Source organism: Sinohyriopsis cumingii, chromosome 16 (genome assembly GCF_028554795.1).
Source record: "Sinohyriopsis cumingii isolate HCF-2022 chromosome 16, ASM2855479v2, whole genome shotgun sequence".
Lineage (NCBI taxonomy): Eukaryota > Metazoa > Mollusca > Bivalvia > Unionida > Unionidae > Sinohyriopsis > Sinohyriopsis cumingii.
In genome coordinates, this window is record NC_142976.1 from 80,747,083 (window position 1) to 80,768,642 (window position 21,560).

The 21,560-nt window shown below is 37.6% G+C and overlaps 1 protein-coding gene across 1 annotated transcript in view; it reads left to right on the plus strand.

Moving 5' to 3' along the window:
• The window catches only part of LOC149780881 (uncharacterized), a 126,090-nt gene that overhangs the window by 72,898 nt on the left and 31,632 nt on the right, over window positions 1-21,560 (plus strand). The window contains exon 4 of the mRNA XM_089937983.1: window positions 9,929-13,054. Within this exon, the coding sequence (XP_089794109.1) occupies window positions 9,955-13,054 (3,100 nt within the window). The 5' untranslated portion in view covers window positions 9,929-9,954. The remainder of the gene's footprint in view (window positions 1-9,928; window positions 13,055-21,560) is intronic.

Consider the following 21,560-nt stretch of genomic DNA (forward strand, 5'->3'; position numbering starts at 1 on the left):
TTATATGTCTAAGAATCAACCATTCAACATTCTGATGCAGTTTGTTGTGAATATTGTTTGTTAAACCTAAATGTGTCTTATTAATTCTTGTATACTCCATTTTTTTTAAAAAAGAGTTATGGTCCTAGTTGCTCAACATATCATCTTTACATGGGATGTTATATTGATTAGCCCCTGAAGGAACTACTTAAGCATTTTAGAGTGTCGTTTAAACCCATTAACCCCTAGCGATGAGTTAACGTGGCAGGAAGTAGTAGCCTACTGCCGAGCTCTGTAGCATCATGGTCATGCATGATACACTAAAGTGGGTGGTATTATAGAAAGGTAGACAGATTTAGCTCTACAGTAATACCAAATAATCTGGAATATCTAGTTAAACTACAAAATAAGATTTTAAAAAATCTCATTTTGTGGACCCGATTTTTTTCTACCCAAAATTTGCCTGTGGTCAAAATCCTATTTTGTGTCTGTTTTAGACTTTTGGATCTCAGATCTAAGGCAAACCGGTATGAACTGCAGACAGATGAACCTTTACAAAAAGTAGGATAAGATGGGCATTTGGAATAAAGAGTGGTCTTGATACAAAAATAATGGCTCTGTTTAGCAACAAAAAAAACTCCAACTTTTACCCTTCTGCTCATGCGCGAACCAAATAGCCAATGAAAAACGATGTTTCTAACACAACTAGGCAGTATGTTAGTGAAAGATCACCTGGGATTTTGTATTTTCGGATCTATTCAGAAATTGCTTTCAAAATGTGTTTCCTATTCGATTTTCAGGCGAAAATGACAAAAACCTCCAGGGGTTAATGTGTTAAAAGAGTTGTAACCCCTGAATGCCAAGCTTAATGGATCCATAACACAAGTTTCTCTATTCATGGCCCCAGGAACAAAACTGTCATGAGTTGGGCCCTTTACGTTGCACCCATAACTAATGGCTCCACTTTTGTTTGTTTTATATTTATTCCAAATTTAGAAATTTATCTCAGATACAAATCTGTAATTACATAGAGGTCTCAAAATGCAGTTTGAATAATATATCTCATATTATAGACACTGTATTACATGTACTAGGTAATTTACATTACTTAGGAAAAAAATTAGTACAGAAGAACTTCTTTCTTTCTCTTTGAATCAAAATCCTCTTAACAACAGTAATACAAAATTAAAAATCCTGACCTTGTTGATTGAAGGGTTTGAGAGAGTTTCCAGCACTCAAGCCAATATCTAATCCTCATTTAATCTAGGTTTTATGCTTTTATGACATTCAGAGAAGGTAGGGGATGTTGTGATAGAGTTTGTTTGTTCAGACTTTAATTAATGTACATTAGTACCCCCACGTATCTAGGAGCATTTGAAAAGAGGGACAAAAATTTTATCTTCGTGAGAAGGCTTTGGTTTTATTTCACTCAATAATGTCCTGATTCCGGAAGATATTAATTATTCTGGTACGAATTTCTTATATATTAACATAAAAGGCTAATAGAAAAATCATTTGTCAACAGCTACAGCTGGTAATTAATTGAATAAAGGCTAAATTGGAGTTTTAGGGAAAGTAAGGGATTTAATTTTCCATTCCAGCGTCACAAGGTCCTATTGATTACTGAATAGCTTGATAGGATGTGAAAAGAATTGGAAAGAAAATTTGTCCTGCTTAAAATTGAAAGGAATCTGAGAGATTTGACTTTCAAATGAGATTAAGGAGTGAGACATGCTGTTCTTCCCAATTACTGAAGTCTTAATTTTTGTGTACAGATAAGATGGCTCATTCAAGAAGTGTTTTGTGCTGAAGAGATTCCATTGGTCTTAGAAGAAAAAGATTCACCCTGTAATTAACATCTGATAGCATTTCAGATCCAATTAATCACAGTCAGATCACCACCCTTGCATATCAAATGGAAACTAATAACAGGTTTTTACTAATAACAGGTTTTTTAAAAAAATGAAGCTTTTATTTCACTGGCCACATTTTGCTACACTACAATTATCTGTTATGCTTCAGAGAAGAACCTCTACTAGAAAAAGCAGCTTGGAGGAAACATTTTACTACTTAAACACCAAGTCAATGCTTGTTACAATAAATATTTTTTTAATTTCACATTTTTAGACCTGTAAATATTTCTTTTCGTTTTATCAAATAACCCCACATCACCCCATATTACATCATCATATATGTCTGACACGGCAAAGCATGTATTGTCACTTAGTACTTGGTTTCAGCACAATAACTAAAGTTCTTTATCTACCATTACCAAACATTGTAAATAGCTGACATTTGGGCCAAAGAAGAAGTGTGTAGGTTTTGGGCTCAGCAGGTCAAAAGTGAGGGTCACATGAACTGGAGGAAAACAACCTGTTGCCTCAGCATAACTTGATTTGTATACCAGTTAACTTGACAAAACGTTGTAAATGGCTTGCATCTGAGATCAGAAAGACTACTATTCATGGGGGGGGGAGGGGAGGGCAAAGGTCAAAGATCAGAGTAACAGAGTCTTAAAGAACAGTTGTTTCTTCATATCTTGAGTTCTGTATAACTAATTTGACCAATCTTTTTGGATGGCTTTCACAGGAGATAGGGATGACACCTATTGATTTTGGAATTAAAAGGTCAAAGGTTAATTTCAAAATTTGAAAGAATTAAAAATAATTTTCACATAACTAAAATACATGTACATGGATTAATTAAATTATGTAAATTGCTTGTGTTTGAGATACAATATATATTGATTTGGGGGTTGACAGGCCAGAGGTCATAATCAGAAGGACTTGGAGAAGGGTGTTTCCACAGTCCTATACCACAAACCATGACCAAACTTTGTGAATAGCTTGCATTTGAGAGAAGAATATTACCACTCAGTTGATCATGGACACGGTCGTTGTGACTGAATTCAAAATATTTTTCACTAAATGACTTTAGTTCTGTGTCATTACCTTGACCAAATTTTATAGAGGGCATGCATTTAAGACTGAAAAGACACCTATTGATGTCCAATTCAGAAGGTCATATATCCAGCCAATGAAAGTGGGTTTTACATTTAAAAAAGTGTAATAATACTATTTCCCCACATGGCAAGTTTATAATGTTTACATTATCCTTGTTCTTTTGAGACTTTTCGATGACCCTTATCAGAAAAAGATAGTGTGACATCAAAATGACATAATGTCACACAGTATCACACTCCTTATGGGTACAAGATAATGGGACCTTACAGAAAATTACATGTTGTGCATTGCTAAATACAAAGCCAGGAGGGGCCCCGAGTGGCTGAGTGGTCTAAAGCGCTCTTCATTACGGATCACTACCATCTCACCTCTGTCTGCGGCGGTTCGAGTCTAAGATTCAGCCAATGTGGATATGTGAGAAAGCTTGCCAGTAGTTTCTCGTGGGTCGGTGGTTCTTTCCAGGGCTTTCCCGGGTTCTTCCTCCACCATTAATACTGGCCGCCATATATAGCCTATCGTGTGCTGAAAAAATGGTGTTAAACCCGACAACAACAACAACAAAGCCAGGAAAATATATGAAACAGCAGAGGAAGACAAATGATGGAAACTACTGAATAATTGTAGTGCACAAGTGGTTTACTGCATCCACCCCACCCCACATCCTAAACCTCATGGGCTTGAAGGTTTAGAAGAGGCTCAGTGTGTACTCCTGCAAAAGAGCAACTAATAAGCAGCAATCTTATAGCCATGTGATGATGTTCCAGCTAAGAATATCATAGACTTTTTAAAAGAGTGCAGATTATTTATTTTTTAAATATTCTTTTTTGGCTCAAATCTGATTGAAAACTGATCTCCCATGTCCTATGTGAAGAACTGAAAGTGACCACTTATGGGTCATGTTCTGGTGACCTTCAAATTAACCAATGGAAATGCAGCTTTCAGAAATCTAAAAGTGAATCGAGTAATTCATCACACATTGGTGCCCTTCAGCCAGGGTTTTATGTTTTGTAAAACGCAGGAGAGCTGTAAACGGCTCTCCTGTTATTTGTGAGGAAAGTTATTAACTCTCCTCAAATATGTTGACATAATCATTTACGGCACATGACGTATATCAAAATGGCTGAACCTTTAAACATTGTTTTTTGTGAAAGGCGATTACCATGAAATCTGAGACAAAAAATTGGAAAAGTTCGCTCAGAAAAATTCTGGAAATCTCTCTTTTGAACAAAAGATTGGAGAGACAGCAATCACACTCCTCAAAGCACAAGCCCTATTTAGCCATGCTGATCATTCTACCTAATGTTAAGATGCAAGACTTCATCTGATTGGCTGGTAAAATTAGCACTTATGGTAATAACTTAGGTCACAAGAATATGACCCATAAGTTGTAGCTGTTGTCTTTATATCAGAAAGTGAAGATCAAATTTTAATCAGATTAATTTGGCTCTATCTTTATTTAGTATCATTTGAGGATGCATGGACCTAAACTTTGCTCAATACTGTACTGCCAGGATTCTACTGCTACTGTAACAAAATAGTTGTTAAGGTTGAGAAATGTTGGGAAATGGAGAGCATATTATTTGCATCCACAACTGAACTGGAATTATTATTGAGTATGTCATTATTAGGTTGATGATATTAATCCAGTCTTGAGGATACATACCGGTACAATCTTTCCCCATGATGTATGTCACATTGCACACACAGGGGGCCCCGAGTGGTCTAAAGCGCTCTCCATTACGGATCTCACCTGTCTGTGCCGGTTCAAGTCTCAGATTCAGCCAGTGTGGGTATGTGAGAAAGCTTGCCGGTAGCTTCTCGTGGGTCGGTGGTTCTTTCCATGATGACTTGTTCCTAGGCCGCATGAAAACCCTTGGTGGGCCGCATGCAGCCCACGGGCCGTAGTTTGCCCACCCCTGGTCTATCGTGTGCTGAAAAATGGCGTTAAACCCAACAACAACAACAACAACAACCTTGCACACACATAGTTACCTGTGCTTGGTGAAATTATTTTCATTATGCCTTCAGTTTGTAGTTTTTCATAGACCAGAAGAGCTTATGGCATCATCCATTTTCCATCTGTCTGTCTGTCTGTTAGCACATGATATCTCTATGCGTCATGAACTACCTGAAGGAATGATGTGAAATTTTACACTCATTCATCTTATTGTCTAATTGAGTGTTTGAAAAAAGAATTGGTACTTCTCAGACATTAAATATGGCCACGATGGCAGTCATTTTGAAAATATGATTGCCACTCCTCATATCAAGATGGGGTTTTCACTAAAAGATTTATATGCTGTCTAGTTGATCTTAAATGAAAGCGGTACCAATCTGGTGTCCACTATGGCCACAACAATGACCATCTTGAAAATCTTGTTATTGCTACTCCTCCAGAATAGATCATTATATAATATGAGGTCTTGATGTCTTGTTGGTCATAAATGAAAATGAAGCCAATGTGAGATCCAGTATAGCTTTGATGTGAGATCCAGTATAGCAATAACAGCAGCCGTCTTGAAAACTGCTTTTGCTACTCCTTCTGAATGTATGGTCATGTCAGCATCTGGTTTTCAGTAAAAGACTAAGTGTTCAGTAAAAGACTTAAGTGGTCCTAAATGAATATTGTGCTAGTGTGACATTCAGTATGGCCACCACATTTTGTTATCCATTTTGAAAATCTTACAACATCAAATTTTCAAAATGGATGGCATTGTGGCCATATTTATCCTACATGGATGCTCATATCAGCATAGGGTAAAACTAAAAGATTTTATGAACAGTTGATTTTAGAAGAAAATGATACCAACATGACTGCCACACAGTGGCCATCTTGGGGTGGCAGAGTGGTCTAAAGCACTCTCCATCACGGATCACTGCCATCTCACCTCTGTCTGCGTAGGTTCGAGTCTTGGGCTCAGCCAATATGAGATTGCTTGCTGGTAGCTTCTCGTGGGTCGGTGGTTCTTTCCGGGGTTTTCCTGCACCATTAATACTGGCCGCCATGTATAGCCTATCTTGTGCTGAAAAATGGCGTTAAACCGTAAAACAACAACAGTGGCCATCTTGAAAATTCTATTATCGCTGCTCCTCCTGAATGGATGGTTGTATCAGCATGAGGCTCTAATGGTCTTAAATAGGTGCCAACCTGATATCCAATATGATCACCACAGCAGCCATCTTGAAAATCTTATCTCTACTCCTTCCAAAAAGGTGATTATATCGGCATGGGGTTTTCACCAATAGACTTTGTATGATGCTTAGTTGGTCCTAAATGAAAAAATGGTGCCAAGTGTACATCCAATCAATCTATTCAAAACCACATCTCCTGTGTCCTATATGAAGATCTGAGCATGACCACTTAGCATATTCTGTTGACCTTTGAATTTGCCAGTGGAAATGCATCTTTTAGATATCTGAAAGTGAATCTTATCATTGGAACACATTGATGCTCTTCAGCCATACTGCTGCGTCTTCCAAACATGAAGATATAATACGATCTCTGATGATATTTATAATAATGATCACCAGAACATGACCCCGAAGCAGTTGCTATCAGATCTTCATGTAGAACAGTGGAGATTTGATTTTAATCAGATTGGCATCCAATATGCTTTCAACACTGACTATCTTATAATCATGTTCTCACTACTCCCCCCAGAATGGACGATCATTATGACATTTAAAAAAAAAACAAAACAAAACTTCGAATGATGTCTACTTTGTCGTAAATGAAAATGGTGATATCTACAGCAGCCAGTTTGAATTTTTTTTTTATCATTGAAGAAAATGAGAGATGGTTTCAACACTCAGCAGTTAAAATTAAGAATTGATCTTATCTTTAATTCCTGCAAACTCTTAGTTTTCAAAGTAAAATTGTTAATCTCAGTATCATTATTGTATCTGGCATCAACCAGTTTGAGACTGCCCCCCCCCCCCATTATTGATGGAACCGTCAGTCATCAGCAAACAATCCCTACAATCCACTTCTTGATACTTACATCATTGAATTTCTTGTTTGCAGGGTCATAGTACTCAAGGAATAATTCCATGTATTTACCTGGCTGGGTTTCAGTGCCGCCATTCAAACAAGACAAACTTAATTCAGTTTGGCAACTTGATGAGAAGTTGATCCTCCAACTGAAATTGCCTTGAGTGCATGTCTACTAATGGCATCCATGAAAGAAACTTGTCAGAATTTTGTGGTAGCCTCTTGCATGATCAGCTTTGTCTGCTCTGTTCCCAGTAATAAAGTTATGCTGAAGATGAACATTTACAAGTTGCAAATTTTTTCAACAGATTTCAGTGCAAGTTCCCACTCAAGTACCTGCACAATTTCACTTGACACCCTACTCTACTTTTGAGAGAAATGGTAAAAGCCTCAGTCCCTTTTATTGCATCTTCATGGTCACCCATCTATGAAACTGACTTGTTTGCTTCAAGAATAGCTAACAGTAGTCTATGAGTAACACAGTGCAATCCTGCTGTAGAAGGAGTAACTGATCTTATCTTGGTGCAGGTATATAGCACTGGACCTATTTCCTAGCTTGACTGAGGCATCATCAAATTGGCACATACTAGAAGAGATGACTTGTTTTTGGCTTTCATGCTTTTGCAATAAAATAGGCAATATTGAATATGTATTACATACATTATGTCTGCTCTGTGTTCATTTTAATCATGGTTTTCATGACTGGTTCATCTGCATAGAATTTACTGTCTTTACTGAATTTAAATTGGATGAAATTTACTGTCTTCAAATCTCAGATTTGTGTCCCAAAAGTTATGGCTCAAAGCACACGAAAATTCTTTCCAGTTAGTGGGCTGTCTTCCATATAGATATAGTCTTGCTTCCCCCACTCAGCCATGGACAAGGAGTTTTTGCAAAGGTTTTATGAGGGCCACTAGGCAGAGTTGGGGTGGTTTCCCACCACCACAACCAACACTGAGACTTCTGGTGTCTGCTTCTAGCTGTATGGTTCTCATACCGGCTTGACACGTTAAACCTGCTACTTTGGAAGGATATTTCTTATAGGATCTACGCAATAACTTCCAGTCAAGACACTGGAGGCATTAGAGTTAAAAAGGGTAGGTCTCCAGTCACAATTGCCTCACATGCCAGTCTTTCTTAAGCCACCTTCTTTGGCCTACTGAAGGAGGACACTCTGTCACCAGCTGAACTAGTTCAGCAGCCAGGACCTCTTGACATGCCTTGTCCATGTTCATGTCATTATTAACAGATCTTCTCCACCCCCACAGGATTGTTGCTTGGACACTTCCATGGTCTTACTGGATCAAAGTAAGAACCTTCTGCAGTTTGCTCCATTGGAGGCAGAGACCCTTCTTCCTTATTTGGCTTCTTAGGACCTGAGAGTCCAATAACACCAATCCCTTGCATCCACTCCTGGCCCATATAAATTGGACTGAAAGTGAGGTCACCCTGACCACCTGCAGGGCCATCAGCAAAGCTGTTAAAGCCATGTAGGACCATTCCAAAACCAACCCAAATTCTGACTTCTCCCTCAGCAGTCATGCTTCTGCTAAAGTTACCAGAGACGCCAAGGGTGAAAACTTACAGGTTTTTCTCCCTTTCCACAGTAATGGTGATAATTTGCCAAACCTGTGGATATAGTTTCTATCATGTGCTGTGCCCCTCTTCCAAACTTTGTGGATAGCTTGCACTTGAGGTAAGGAAGAATCTTTATATTTCAGAGTAAAAAAATATCAAAGGTGAAGGTCACTCTGAACAGAGAAAAATTGTTTCTGCAAAGTATCTCAAATTTTCTGCCATATAGTTACCAAACTTTGTGGATGCTCTCCACTTGGCTAAGGAAAACCATCGATTTTGGCTCAGGTCAGAGGTTAATGTCACTGAGACAAAAAAATTCTTCTACACAGTAATCTGCATTCTCCATCATCTGCTGTTACCAAACTCTGTTGACGGCTTGCACAGCAGGAAATCACTAAAACATGGGGGGCCCCGAGTGGCCGAGTGGTCTAAAGCGCTCTTCGTTACGGATCACTGCCATCTCACCTCTGTCTGCGGCGGTTCGAGTCTAAGATTCAGCCAATGTGGGCATGTGAGAAAGCCTGCCAGTAGCTTCTCGTGGGTCGGTGGTTCTTTCCGGGGTTTTCCGGGTTCTTCCTCCACCATTAATACTGGCCGCCATGTATAGCCTATCGTGCTGAAAAATGGCGTTAAACCCCACAACAACAACAACAACTAAAACATGGACAAAGCCTAAAGAGGGAGGAGAAACTTTTAAGTAAGCTTAATTGGTACCATGGCAATGAACAAGTAAAAAATTACTGTACTACATTGTTGCCAGAAATATATCTTAATATCCTTGGAGTTCTTTCCATTACTAGTGCTTTTAAAAAAAGAAACATTATTAAGTCTGTGTCTCTCATACTGATCTCTTCATTAATTGATACATTTGCTTTTATTCGGGTGGGATTTTTTGTTTTTTTTTTAAAACAAAATCAGTTACACTTCCTTTGAATTTGTGTAGAATTCCATTCAGTCAGTGGATTTTTATTTAATTTTTCATGTGTTTACCATATTTCATGCATGACCCTTTTGATTGATAGAGATGAGTTAACACTATGCTTAAAGACCCAGATTATAGTTTCACTAGTACATGTCTTAAGTCTCCCGCTATCAGCACGTTGTGATTGGTTTTAATTCAGACTTAAATTTCACATCCATGGTTTCTTGATTTTAAGTCTTTATTGTTTGGGGCCTTCTTGGTAAAAGGCAATGAAATTCTCATGCTTGCATGAAGTTAGCAGATCAACAGATAATTGCATTACATTCTTTTACTGTGGGGTCAGTACCATTTAAATTTTGCTAAAGATTTTTTACATTCTTATACCATCCGTCACAGAACAATTCACAGGCAAGACAGGGTGTTTTGAAGAACATTGGTTTCTTTTTGCAGATTCTTGGATAATGGATACTTACTGTAGGTTCTTTATAATTTCAGGCTGTGCACCAAGTTTCAAATCAGTCATGATGGCAACAGAATCTTCAGTTGATCCTGATCTGAAGATTGATATTCCAGAAAACCTCACATTTGTAGATCACAAGGAATACAAGATAACCAGCCCAGACAGAGAATGCATTAGCGCTTCTAGGATTTCCTTAAGGAGTGAGTCTTCTTCAAGCCAGGCATTATCAGCAGATGTTGAAAAAAGTACGTCTTTGCAGGAGACTGTGGCATCCAATGCAACATTTGACACAAACTCAAACTTTATTGTATCCAGTCACAATGAATGTGATGAATCTAAAGATCAGATCCTGACAGATCAGGTTGTTTTGAGTGACATCAGCACTAGCTTAGAGAGATCTGTTGACAAAATTGAAAAAAAAAATTTATTTGATGAAATCGATAAAATAGTCTCTCCTGTTAAGTTGGTGGAGGATCTTTTTAGGTTTGTTGGTGATCAAGAATTAGTAGACACAGAGGAAAACCAGCAAGCTAATAATAATATGTTTGACTTTTCAGGCAGAACGGCACCATTAGCTAAGCTGGAGTTAGCTGATGATTTGGACATAACAGTGTCATCACAATGTAACTTAGAAAATGCTCCTGCCTTGGAAAACATCAACAGAAATCGCGATCCAGATGATTTAAATAATAATCTGGAGGTTATAACAATGCCACAACCAAGAGAAGCAACTGTTGTTGAAGGAAGTTCAGAAAAACCTTCAGAGTCACCTTGTACAGTTGCAGAGGTTGGAAATGAGTCTTGGAATGGACATGCTGACAAAGAAAATGGTGAAGGAGACCTTTCCCAAGGTCATATTGTTGAAGTCAAACAACAGTCTAAGGAGGATGAGAAAACGGGTGAGGTAGTGGTTATTACAGAAACTATCACAGAAGAAGTGGAGAAAGAAACAGTTCATGTCACAGAAATTGAAGAGGTGTGGGAATATGTTGAGGATAGTAGTCATGGTATGGTGATCAAGAAGAAAAATGTTGTTAGTCAGAAAGAAGCAGATGAGGTCAATCTGAAGACTTTGCGCAAAAGTCATATCACAACAGAGAGGCATAGAAAATATACAGATGATGTGGCCAGCTTAACCTCAGAGGTCTCAATTCCAGACCAGGCTGAAAATGAAGTACAAGAGAAATCATCTGTTACTGTTCCAGATAGAGAAAGTCAAGGAATCATAAAAGGAGAAGAATTTGAACATGAAAATCAAAGTTGTGAGGAACAAGAAATTACTGAATTATCAGATAACCAGGCTGAAATTGAAGTACAAGAGAAACAATCTGTTACTGTTCCAGATAGAGAAAGTCAAGAAATCATGAAGGGAGAAGAATCTGAACATAAAAAGCAAAGTTGTGAGGAACAAGAAATTACTGAATTATCAGATAACCAGGCTGAAATTGAAGTACAAGAGAAACAATCTGTTACTGTTCCAGATAGAGAAAGTCAAGAAATCATGAAAGGAGAAGAATCTGAACATAAAAAGCAAAGTTGTGAGGAACAAGAAATTACTGAATTATCAGATGTAACAGCTGGATTATCCTTGCAAGAAAACATGATGCTGATTGATAGTCAGCAAAGACCTGCCACTTGTGAATCCCAGGGTAGTAGTTTTCAGATTGAAGAAATGCAACAGTTGTTAAGTTCAGTGCTTGTCAGAGAAGAAAAGGCTTGTGAGATTGTTGCTGTTGGAGCAGGTCCAGCGTCAGAGATGGAATATGATCAAGACAGCGATATACCAGTAGGAGAAAATGAAGTTCTGGGAATTGAGGAAGGTAGTCAGAAGTCGGCATCATCATCCTCAGCTGAGGATTCTTGGGCTATGATCATTGAAAAAGAGGCAGATCTTGGGATTTTCAACATAAGCCATATCGCCACAGAGGGGCATAAGAAACAAATAAATCATGACATAGACATAAATTCAGAGGTCTCAGTTCCAGATCAGAATGAGATTGTAGCACAAGAGAAACCATCTATCACTGCCTCAGAGAGAGAGAGTCAAGGAATCAAGAAAGTTGGGGAGTCAGAGCAGAGCCGAGATGAACAAGAATGTGCTGTATCATCAGATGCCAAAACTGAAATATTATTGCAAGCAGACATCACACTGGTTGATAATCAGAAAAGTCCTGACACTTATGAATCACAAGCTGATAATTTCCACATTGTGGAAGCTCAGCAGTTATTATTGAGTACGGAGCTTGTCAAAGAAGAAATAGTCCATGAGATGATAACTGTTGAGGCAAGACTAGTGTCAGAGATAGTTACTGATCTCAAAAATGATACGCTAACAGCAGAACATAAAGTTCTGGGAAGTGAAGCAATGAATGCAGAAGGTAATCAGATCTCAGTATTAGAGTCCTCAGCTGAGGATTCTAGGTCCATTATGGATCAACAAATTTCCATTGAACATAATATCACAGCCTCGCAGGATCCTAGGTTTGTAGTATTTGAGCAAAATCAAAGCGTTCAGTTACATAATCAACTGCTAGCATCATCAGATGTTTCTAGTCACACACACTCAGAACAGAAGCAAGTTCTTCACCAAGATGGGCAGATAAAACAGGATAATGAAAAGAATGAAGAGACCGTAAAATGTGAGACTGACAGAAATCAAGCAGAGATGAAGCCCATACAGATCGAACGAAAGTTCAAAGCACCAATGGATTGTGAGACTAAGGTTGTCAGGCTTGGTGGTTCTCTGGTGGAGGAGAAGTCATATAAAGACGTTTACTATGATGATATGCATTACTCTCTTACTTTGCATGGGTCATGGTTAAGGCAGCGAAATGGAGAATGGCAGCTCAAGACAGAAGAAGCCAAAGTGCCATGTGAAGGAGCCTTAAATGAAAAGGAGATTGTAGAATTCTTGACAAAACACTACAGTTGTAGTGAAAGAGATTTCAAGGAACCAATTTCAGCTCTTGTTCATGACCTTGGGCTCACAGAATTTTCCAACTTTATCACCATTCAAAAACACTACAGGCTGTTCAACTGTACCATTAGTTTAGAACTGGCTGACTTTGGATTCCAAGTGGGAGAAATAACAGTTAAGGTGGCCAGTCCAGCTGAAATTCCATCATCCTTACAGATAATAGATAATATGGCTAATGACCTTGGTAAGCTCAACAGAAATGTTCTAGAACTGCCTCTGTATTTTAATATATTTTGATATGCCTGGCATTAGAAGGAGCATATTATGATTTGCTTCATCCGTCTGTCTGTCTGTTACCAATTTCATTCTGCAAAACAGCCAGAGTTCTCCCTATCTATAATGACCAAACTTTGCAGATTGCTGCATGCACTTGTGTTAAGGGTGAAGCCTATTAATCTTCGGGTCAAAGGGTCAAAGGTTACAGTAAAATCATGTCCGTTCAATAACATTTGTTCTACTTCACAGACCTGGACAAAACTTTGTGAATGACTTGCACTGTGTCAAGGTAAAAATCTGTTGAATTGAAGATGAAAAGGTCAAAAAAATAATTCAATGTGCTTGAAAGAAAAATTATTTCTGCACATAAATTTCAGTCCTCGGCCATGTAATGGATAGCTTACATGTTGGGTAAGAAAGAAACCGATTGATCTGGGAGGGGTAAAGATGGGGGTCACTGCAACTGATAGAAGAAAACAGGTGTTTGCAAAATCTAGACCACATAGCTTAGCCAAAGTTTGTGGAGGCTTGCACTCAAAGCACAGGAGAGGTCTATTGATTTTGGAGTTCAAAGGTCAGTGGTAAGGGTAAGTGTAGCTGAAAGCATCATTGTGTCTGATAACATTTTGTTCTAGAGCGTTTCTTGACCAAATGTTTTGGATGGCATGCACTTAGGGTAATAAAGAAACTTGTAGATTCTGGAACCTAAAGTCATGGTCAGTCCAGTAAGAAAATGATGGTTTCTACTCAGTAATTTTTCTTATAACTACATAGCATTACCATACCACTAACCACACTCTGTGCTAGGACCAGAGATTGGACTTGGGACCATGGAGGTGTGAAACAAGTGTTAACTGCTGCACTATCTAGACCTCTTTCTGGGCTCAAGCTATGGTCAGAGAGAAGTTACCATGACTTGCTATTTTACGTCACAAGTTTAGTTTTCTCTTCATGTGCATCATGGGAATTGTCTCTGATCAAGGATATTTTCCATTCCTATTGAGCTCTTGAGAGAGCTTTTAGCATTTTTTCTGGTTTGCCTCTTGGTATGGCCTTGCATTTATGTTCTTACCCCAGAGGGTGTTAGCATAGCTATTGTTGTTCAGAATTTATTTCCAGCTTGGGTAGGTATTTATGTAAATATCTCTCTTTATGTAAATGTCTCTCTTTGCTAAAGTTGGTATTCATACTTGCTTTGATTCTCTTTATTGTTTTAGTACTGTAACAAATATTTATATTTAACTTTTTTTAATGTATTATTAGATAGTCATCCTTTTTTAAGCAATCTTGCCAAACTCCTTTTTGTATTACCGAATTTGTTGTTGCCGATTCTCAAGGCTGGTTGATGTCATTTTTATTAATTATTTTCTTTTTTTAATTGGCTTTATTGCCTTATCTCAAGTAATGATAGTTTTTGTTTATTGTGTAATGTGTTTTTTTTTGTTTTTTTTAATCTACCAAAAGCATGTGTCACTCCAGTTTATTCTCTTATGTTGTCCATTTAGTTTTGGAATACCCAGTTCATTCTTGTAGTCAGCATCAGATGGTGTCCTTTTTATTATCCTTGTTATTAGCAGTCCTACCTTCCTATGGTTTTTCTTTCGCTACATTAGTCAACAGTTCTCAAATAAGAAAGCAGATTACACATCAGCTTTTGCCTTTATATTGTGAGTTTAGTTATTGAATGCCATTCATTCTCATTTTAGCATTGCTTCTTTTTTGCATTAAAACATAAGTGATTCTTTTAATTCTCTGAGACAACACCTTGGAAAAGTGGATTCTTGCTGTTATATTAGCACAGATTTGGTTCATGCAAATACATCTATGCATTTTCCTTGCATACAAGTTTTTGAATAAATCTTTACAGCATTCTCTTTCACCAGTGATTATACTATGTGGGTGGATGATAACACCCCACTTGCTAATGTCTGGTCAGTTGAGGTCTGGGACCTTTCTGAACTTAATCATATGTAAGGGAGGAAGAGAATTCCCCTGCCTTGTTTTGATTTTCAAGTTCCCTCAGGTCTAAGGAAAGGACTACCGTAGTCTTTTTGGAGATGTAGGATTAGTGGGCCCAAGAATGGTTATAAACTGGTGGAGAGTGGGTCAAGCCCTCACCTTGGAGAGGAGCAGCATTCTCTTTTGTCCAGAAGGAAATAATCGAAATAATCATCATCTCTCCCTTCTCCCCCCCACCCTTGAGGTGGGTTTGGCACCCTCAACTTAGTCAAAACACTAAGAAGGTTGAAAGTGAGTCATGCCACCCGCCTCCCAATCCTACTTGTAAGGGGAGCAGCACCCTCCTTTGTACAAAAGGGCTGCTGGTGAGTCAATATCCCTCCCAAATCTTTGGAATATACAGTAAAATTTACTTGAAAGACCACTGCTATTAGAGTCCAGCTTTTCAGTGCACTGATTTATAGTATTATAACTTGTTGACAGAGACTACCTGTCTTAAGAAACCATTAATTTTGGCTAAAAGGGTGGTCTTTCAAGACATGTTCTACTGTAGTACTTTGAAACACAGCCCCAGGGTTGTAGTTTAAATAAGCCATTATGCCACTATATGTTAAATGCTTTCTTAGCATCTAGAGTAACCAGGGCAAAGGGGTTGAATTATCCTTTGCTTCACTAATGCACTGGGGCCCTGGGAGGCAGAGTGCTTTAAAGCACTCACCATTAAAGATCACTGCCATCTGACTTTAGTCTGCGTGGGTTCATGTCTTGGGCTCAGCCAATGTGGGTACTTGAGAAACCTTGTCAGTAGCTTCCCATGGGTCAGTGGTTCTTCTAGGGTTTTCCTGGGTTATTACTTCACCTGTTATACAGGCTGCCATGAATAGCCTATTGTGTGCTGAAAAAATGACTTTAAACCCCATAAAAACAACAGTGATGCATTCTGTTACCTTGAAAATGACATTTGGTTGGTAACATCTTAATTGTCGAGTCTCATTTAGGTTATTCTTAGATCTATGTAGAATAATAGAAATCGCATCACCAAGGACAATTTCAAGTATTTGGTTATTCTGGTGGTGGCAATAATTACCTGATAGTTTCCCGTGTTTTTCCATTTCTTGCAGACTGGGGTTATGATGCATTGTACAAGGGATACTGGACAGGAACCTATTTCAATATGTCATTCAAATTGTTTATTAACATATGTGGCATTAAGTCTGCTGCACATGTGAAGTGTTCTGCCACTATCTCATTTGATATCAGGTCATTCCACTTTAACAGATTGTTGACTGCAATTGTGCAGGAGATCGATGATGATAATGTTGTAAGAGGTCTGGTCAGTATGCATTCCATCAAAAAGGTGGATATTCAGCTGGGTTTTGGGGAGGGGGATGTTTGTCTCCAAACCGGAAGTGAAAATCACTTATTTGCATTTTAAAAAGCATCTTTAGGCCAGAAAAGTGATTCTAGTCAGTTTATTGTCCGCTAGCGTTAATAGCATTAAACCTATCTTGAGAACCTCTACATAACCACTTTTGGGTTCACATTGTACGATTATTCAGGTATTGAGATTAGCAGAAAACTTGACCTGGTCTTGGGTCCACTTTTTTGGTCATTGGGACATTACCTGGTGCCTGTACTTTGGCACTCTCATTTACAAAATACTTCTTCAGTTCTGTTTAAACATGATCTTTCATTGTGATAGGAAACCATAATGAGGCTGCCTTTCTCTAACAAGAAAGTAAATATGATAATCAGTCTCTTTATCAATGTTCTTTAAGAATAATTAAGTGGTTCTCTAAAGTTAAAGGGTGGCCGAGTGGTCTAAAGCGCTCTCCATTACGGATCACTGCCATCTCACCTCTGCATAGGTTCAAGTCTCGGATTCGGCCAGTGTGGGTATGTGAGAAAGCTTGCCAGTAGCTTCTTGAGGGTTAGTGGTTCTTTCCGGGGGTTTCCTGGGTTCTTCCTCCACCATTAATACTGGCCGCCATGTATAGCCTATCGTGTGCTGAAAAATGGCATTAAACCCTGCAACAACAACAACTCTACAATTAAGTACTTTGCATAGGGTTTAATTTGTAAAGAAAAGAATTTTCCAGGTTTTCCTCACTGGTTATCGTAGCTGTTTAAAAATAGACCTTGTATTGCATAGGTATTTGTTACGAGAACTTTTAATGACTTTTATTTTGGCATATGACTGGGTATAATTAGGATTTTTAAATTATACAACGTGGCTTTACTTCAGATGTGCATCTATCAAATATCTGCTAGCTCTGTTTGTCATTTTCACTTCATGGACCTGAAGAAAAATTGTATCTTTTGAAAAAGCTGATAAAATTTATGATATATTTTGTAATTCATTTATTGCACTTTCAGAACCTGAAATCGCCTTTTCTGCCAAAAAATGTTTTTTTCTTCCTATTTTAATACCTGATAAAGTTAGTGCACTTTGGACTAGTTGAGGTTGATTTTTCACAGACATGAGGGGCAGCCATTTTGATCAGATGTGTGCTTATGTTGTGCACAATTCCCACAGCTACAACAATTAAAGAAATTTTAGCCATGGTACATGAAGTAGTAGTATAGAGCTGAAATTTACTGTTTGAAGCTTATTGTAATTTACTTGTTATCAACACCATTGTTCAAAATAAGAATAAATTGATAAGCTTAGCATATCATAAGAACCTTGGAAGCTTCCCCCTCCACAATGCTGTGAGGTCTTATGTAACCACCCACACATCATGGTTAGTTGTTTTAGTGTAGTTTTGCTTTCAGCATTGAAGAAAGTACAGGAGTTTTGAAAGCCATAATGGTTGTTGAGTGTGCATTTTTTTAAGACCAGTTTCAGTGAAGGTATTTATGTTTTGTGCTTACATGATTTGACACTGAGCTGGTATTGAAATAAAATTCAGATTCCTTGCATTTGTCATCCATTTAGATTTTACCAGCATATGATACTTTTTCCAGAGGTCAAAAGCTTTATGGATTTACTGAATATAATACTTGCTTATAAGTCAAGTTGAACTGCAAACTGCAAAGGCCCAGATCTACTGTCACATTTTGTGCAGGCAGATCTGGGTCTGTGAAGTTTATTAGGAGTAATCATTAGAACAAATGGCACAGACCCAGATCTGCAGGCCCATTTTGATATGGCAGATCATGAGCTTTGTTTGACTCGACTTATAAGTAAGTAAAGACAGTAACTGGTTTACTGATATTCAGTATATATTTACATGACAAACTCAAAATGTAAAGTGTCAATCTGGCAGCCCTAACTGGTACTGTAATTTAAAGTATGATGTGATACAGTGTTAGCTCCTTGTCAAAAACCGACTGTCTAAACTTCAACTTGAAAAAAAAAAAATCAAAAGAAGATGATTATTGTAACATCATGGCCCCTGTGGTTTGGGGATTTAATGCCTATTTTCAGCCTGTGATAAACCTATACATGGTGGCAAATATGGGGGGGGGGGGTCCAGGCAGACCCAGGAAGAACCACCGGCCCATGGGAATCAATTAGGTTATTTACATACCCATGTCAGTCAAGCTGAGACTTGAACCCAGGCAGATGTAGAAGAGATGTACAAGTGATCGAAAAGGCAAGGACTTTAAACCACTTGGCCACCTGGGGCCTCTTAACCCCTGTGGACTTAGGAATGTTAAATAGGCCTCATGCTTACATGTAGTTAGGGTCAATTATTAAAGGTCTTACCACTGTGACAGTGGTTAGTAGGATAAACTTCTGACTGAAAGGGTGCAGGATGCGTACAGTGGTTTATCCTTTGGGGGAAGCAAAATAACGTTCATTGTGTTGCTCTGCCAAAAAACACCAAGGAATACGATGCCTTACCAGTAAATAATAATGAAAATGATGATTATCATTACTGATTGAGAGTAACTAAACTTGGTAAAACCTAGACTTCCTTTAGGCCCCCAGTTATGCTAATTTTCACTGAAACTGAACACTAGCAACTACAGCATGTACAAATTATTCCAATTAATGTACATATTTGTCATAATACTGTCATTTATATCTGCAGCCTACACAGTTTGACCATACATTTTATGGGATTTAATTTTATCATTTATTTTTTATGTAATCTAAATAATGTACCTGTCATCTTTTATCATTTAGTACCATATGTATATTTTGGAAGACTATGTTTTTAGATTTGTTTTGCAGTCTTTTATATTTAAAATTGCAGAACTTGACTTTGAGTTGGCACCATAATGCTCGTACTGTGCCTTTGTGCTGTTAAACCCTGTTAGTACTACATATACTAATACAACTATGCAGCTTTGGCCCATAAAAAATATATTTCCTATTGCACTACCTTTAAAGTTAGTATAGGTCAATTTTCTTTTTTAAACATTATATTTATTATGATTATTAATATTATGTAATGTACTAAGAGCTTTAGGTACTGAACTATACTGACTCAGTTAGATGCACAAAATCAGTTTGGGGAAACATTTTTTTATTTATTTTTATTTTTTTACTTGGGGTGGGGAGTGCTAGGGTCGGCGTTGAAAAACAGGGATGGGTGGCCAACTAGAAACATATTTTTTTGTCCTTATAACAAATTCATGCAAACATAACTAAGCCTTAATCTATTATATTACCTTTTTTTTTTTACTTCCATACTTCTGTTGTAACTTAATGGAATATAAATGAAAGCAAATGCAAAGTATTGTACGATTGAGTTATAAAGAAAATGGCATAATATTCATTAATTGAAACTGTAGAACTAAAATTAGTAGCATTACAGTTTGTTTGAAATCATTTATTACTTGTTTATCATCAATACCGACATTTATGGCAGCAAAATATGTGCATGATTGAAAAGTAATAAATTTTATTATGATGTTTATCATGTATTCATACAATTTCCTAATCAAAGCTTTCTACTTTCTGCCCCATTGTGTGATTCAAGCAGCAGTTCCAGTATAGACAGAACCTATTATTCAGCTAATAACATTACACACCTTAAAAAAAATATAATGTGAAAACTTAATGGATTGAAGTCAAATTTACAATGAAGAAAGACATAGTGCAAGTCTGGTTTTTAATTCCTGACAGAATTGGACAAAATCATGGATCTTGTTTTGGCTTGGAACTTTGCCCATGCATGTTAAGCTAATTTTCTTGAATTGGACCATACCGATACAGTCGTTAGTTTCATGCAGACACGTTTCTTCTATTAGAGAATACATTATTATCTGATGTATTCATACCTGTGACACCTCCCAGAATGTCTGGAAGACACCATGATTTAACTGAAAAAAGGAGAAAAAGTGGAAACTTCCCTGAAGCTTATCATGAATGTCCTAATAGCTCTACTGGTCTGCACTGACCAGACAAGTTTATGGGATGGCATGTTGGCCATCATCAGTCCATTAGCACATGTTTTCTTATCCCTACTACTTGAAAATTTTGTTATCACTGCTGCCAAATGGATGGTTATATCAGCATGGGGTTTTCCTGAATGTCTAGTTGGTGTTAAATTAAATGAAGCCAATATTATATCTAATATGGCCACCAGAACAGCCAGCTTACAAGTCTTGTTATTGCTACTGCAGAATGGTAGTCATGTTGACATGGAGTTTTCACAGAAGACTTCTTATGATATCAGGTTGGACCCATATGAAAATGGTGACGATGGAGACATCCAGTATAGCTAAAACAGGAGCCGTGTTATTATTGTTGTTCCTTCAGAATGGATGGTCATATCAACATTTGTTTTTCAGTAAAGATTCATGATATCTATTTAGTTATAATTGAAAATAGGACTGATCTGACATTAAGCATGGCTATAATGGCAGCCATCTTAAAAATCTTGTTATTGCTATTCCTGAACAGAAAGTCACATAACCATGGGGTTTTTCACCAGAAGACTTTTAATGTTGCACAGTTGGTCCTGAATAAAAATGGTGCCAATGTGACTTCAAGTGTGGCCACCATGATTTCCATCTTGAAAATCTTGTTATAGTTACATTACTGGAATGTAATATCAACATGGGGGTTGTACCAGAAGATTTCTTATATTTAGTTGGTCCTACATGAAAAGGTTCTAATCTAAGGACCACGGTGGGCATCTTCAGACTTTTGTTATTGCTACTCGTAGATGGTCTGGTCATATTAGTGGGGGGTTTTCACCATCAGACTTGTGATATCAGATATTACCTATATGAACTTAGTTGTCTTGAAAATCTTGTTTTATTGCCACTCCTTATTGTAAAGTCGTTTACTAAGGGTTTCTGCCAGAAAACTGATATTCAATTGATTCTAATTTAAAATGGTGCTGATTTGATATCTATTATGGCCACCATCCTTTTCATTTTGAAAATCTTGTTATTGCAACTTCTGAGATGGATGCATGGTCATAGCAACACAGTTTTCATTAAAATACCTCTGATGTTTAGTTAATTGAAATTGGTACTGATCTGACATTCAGTAATGCATTCTCATTACTTCATATATGGATTTTCACCAAAAGACTTTTAATAATCTCTAG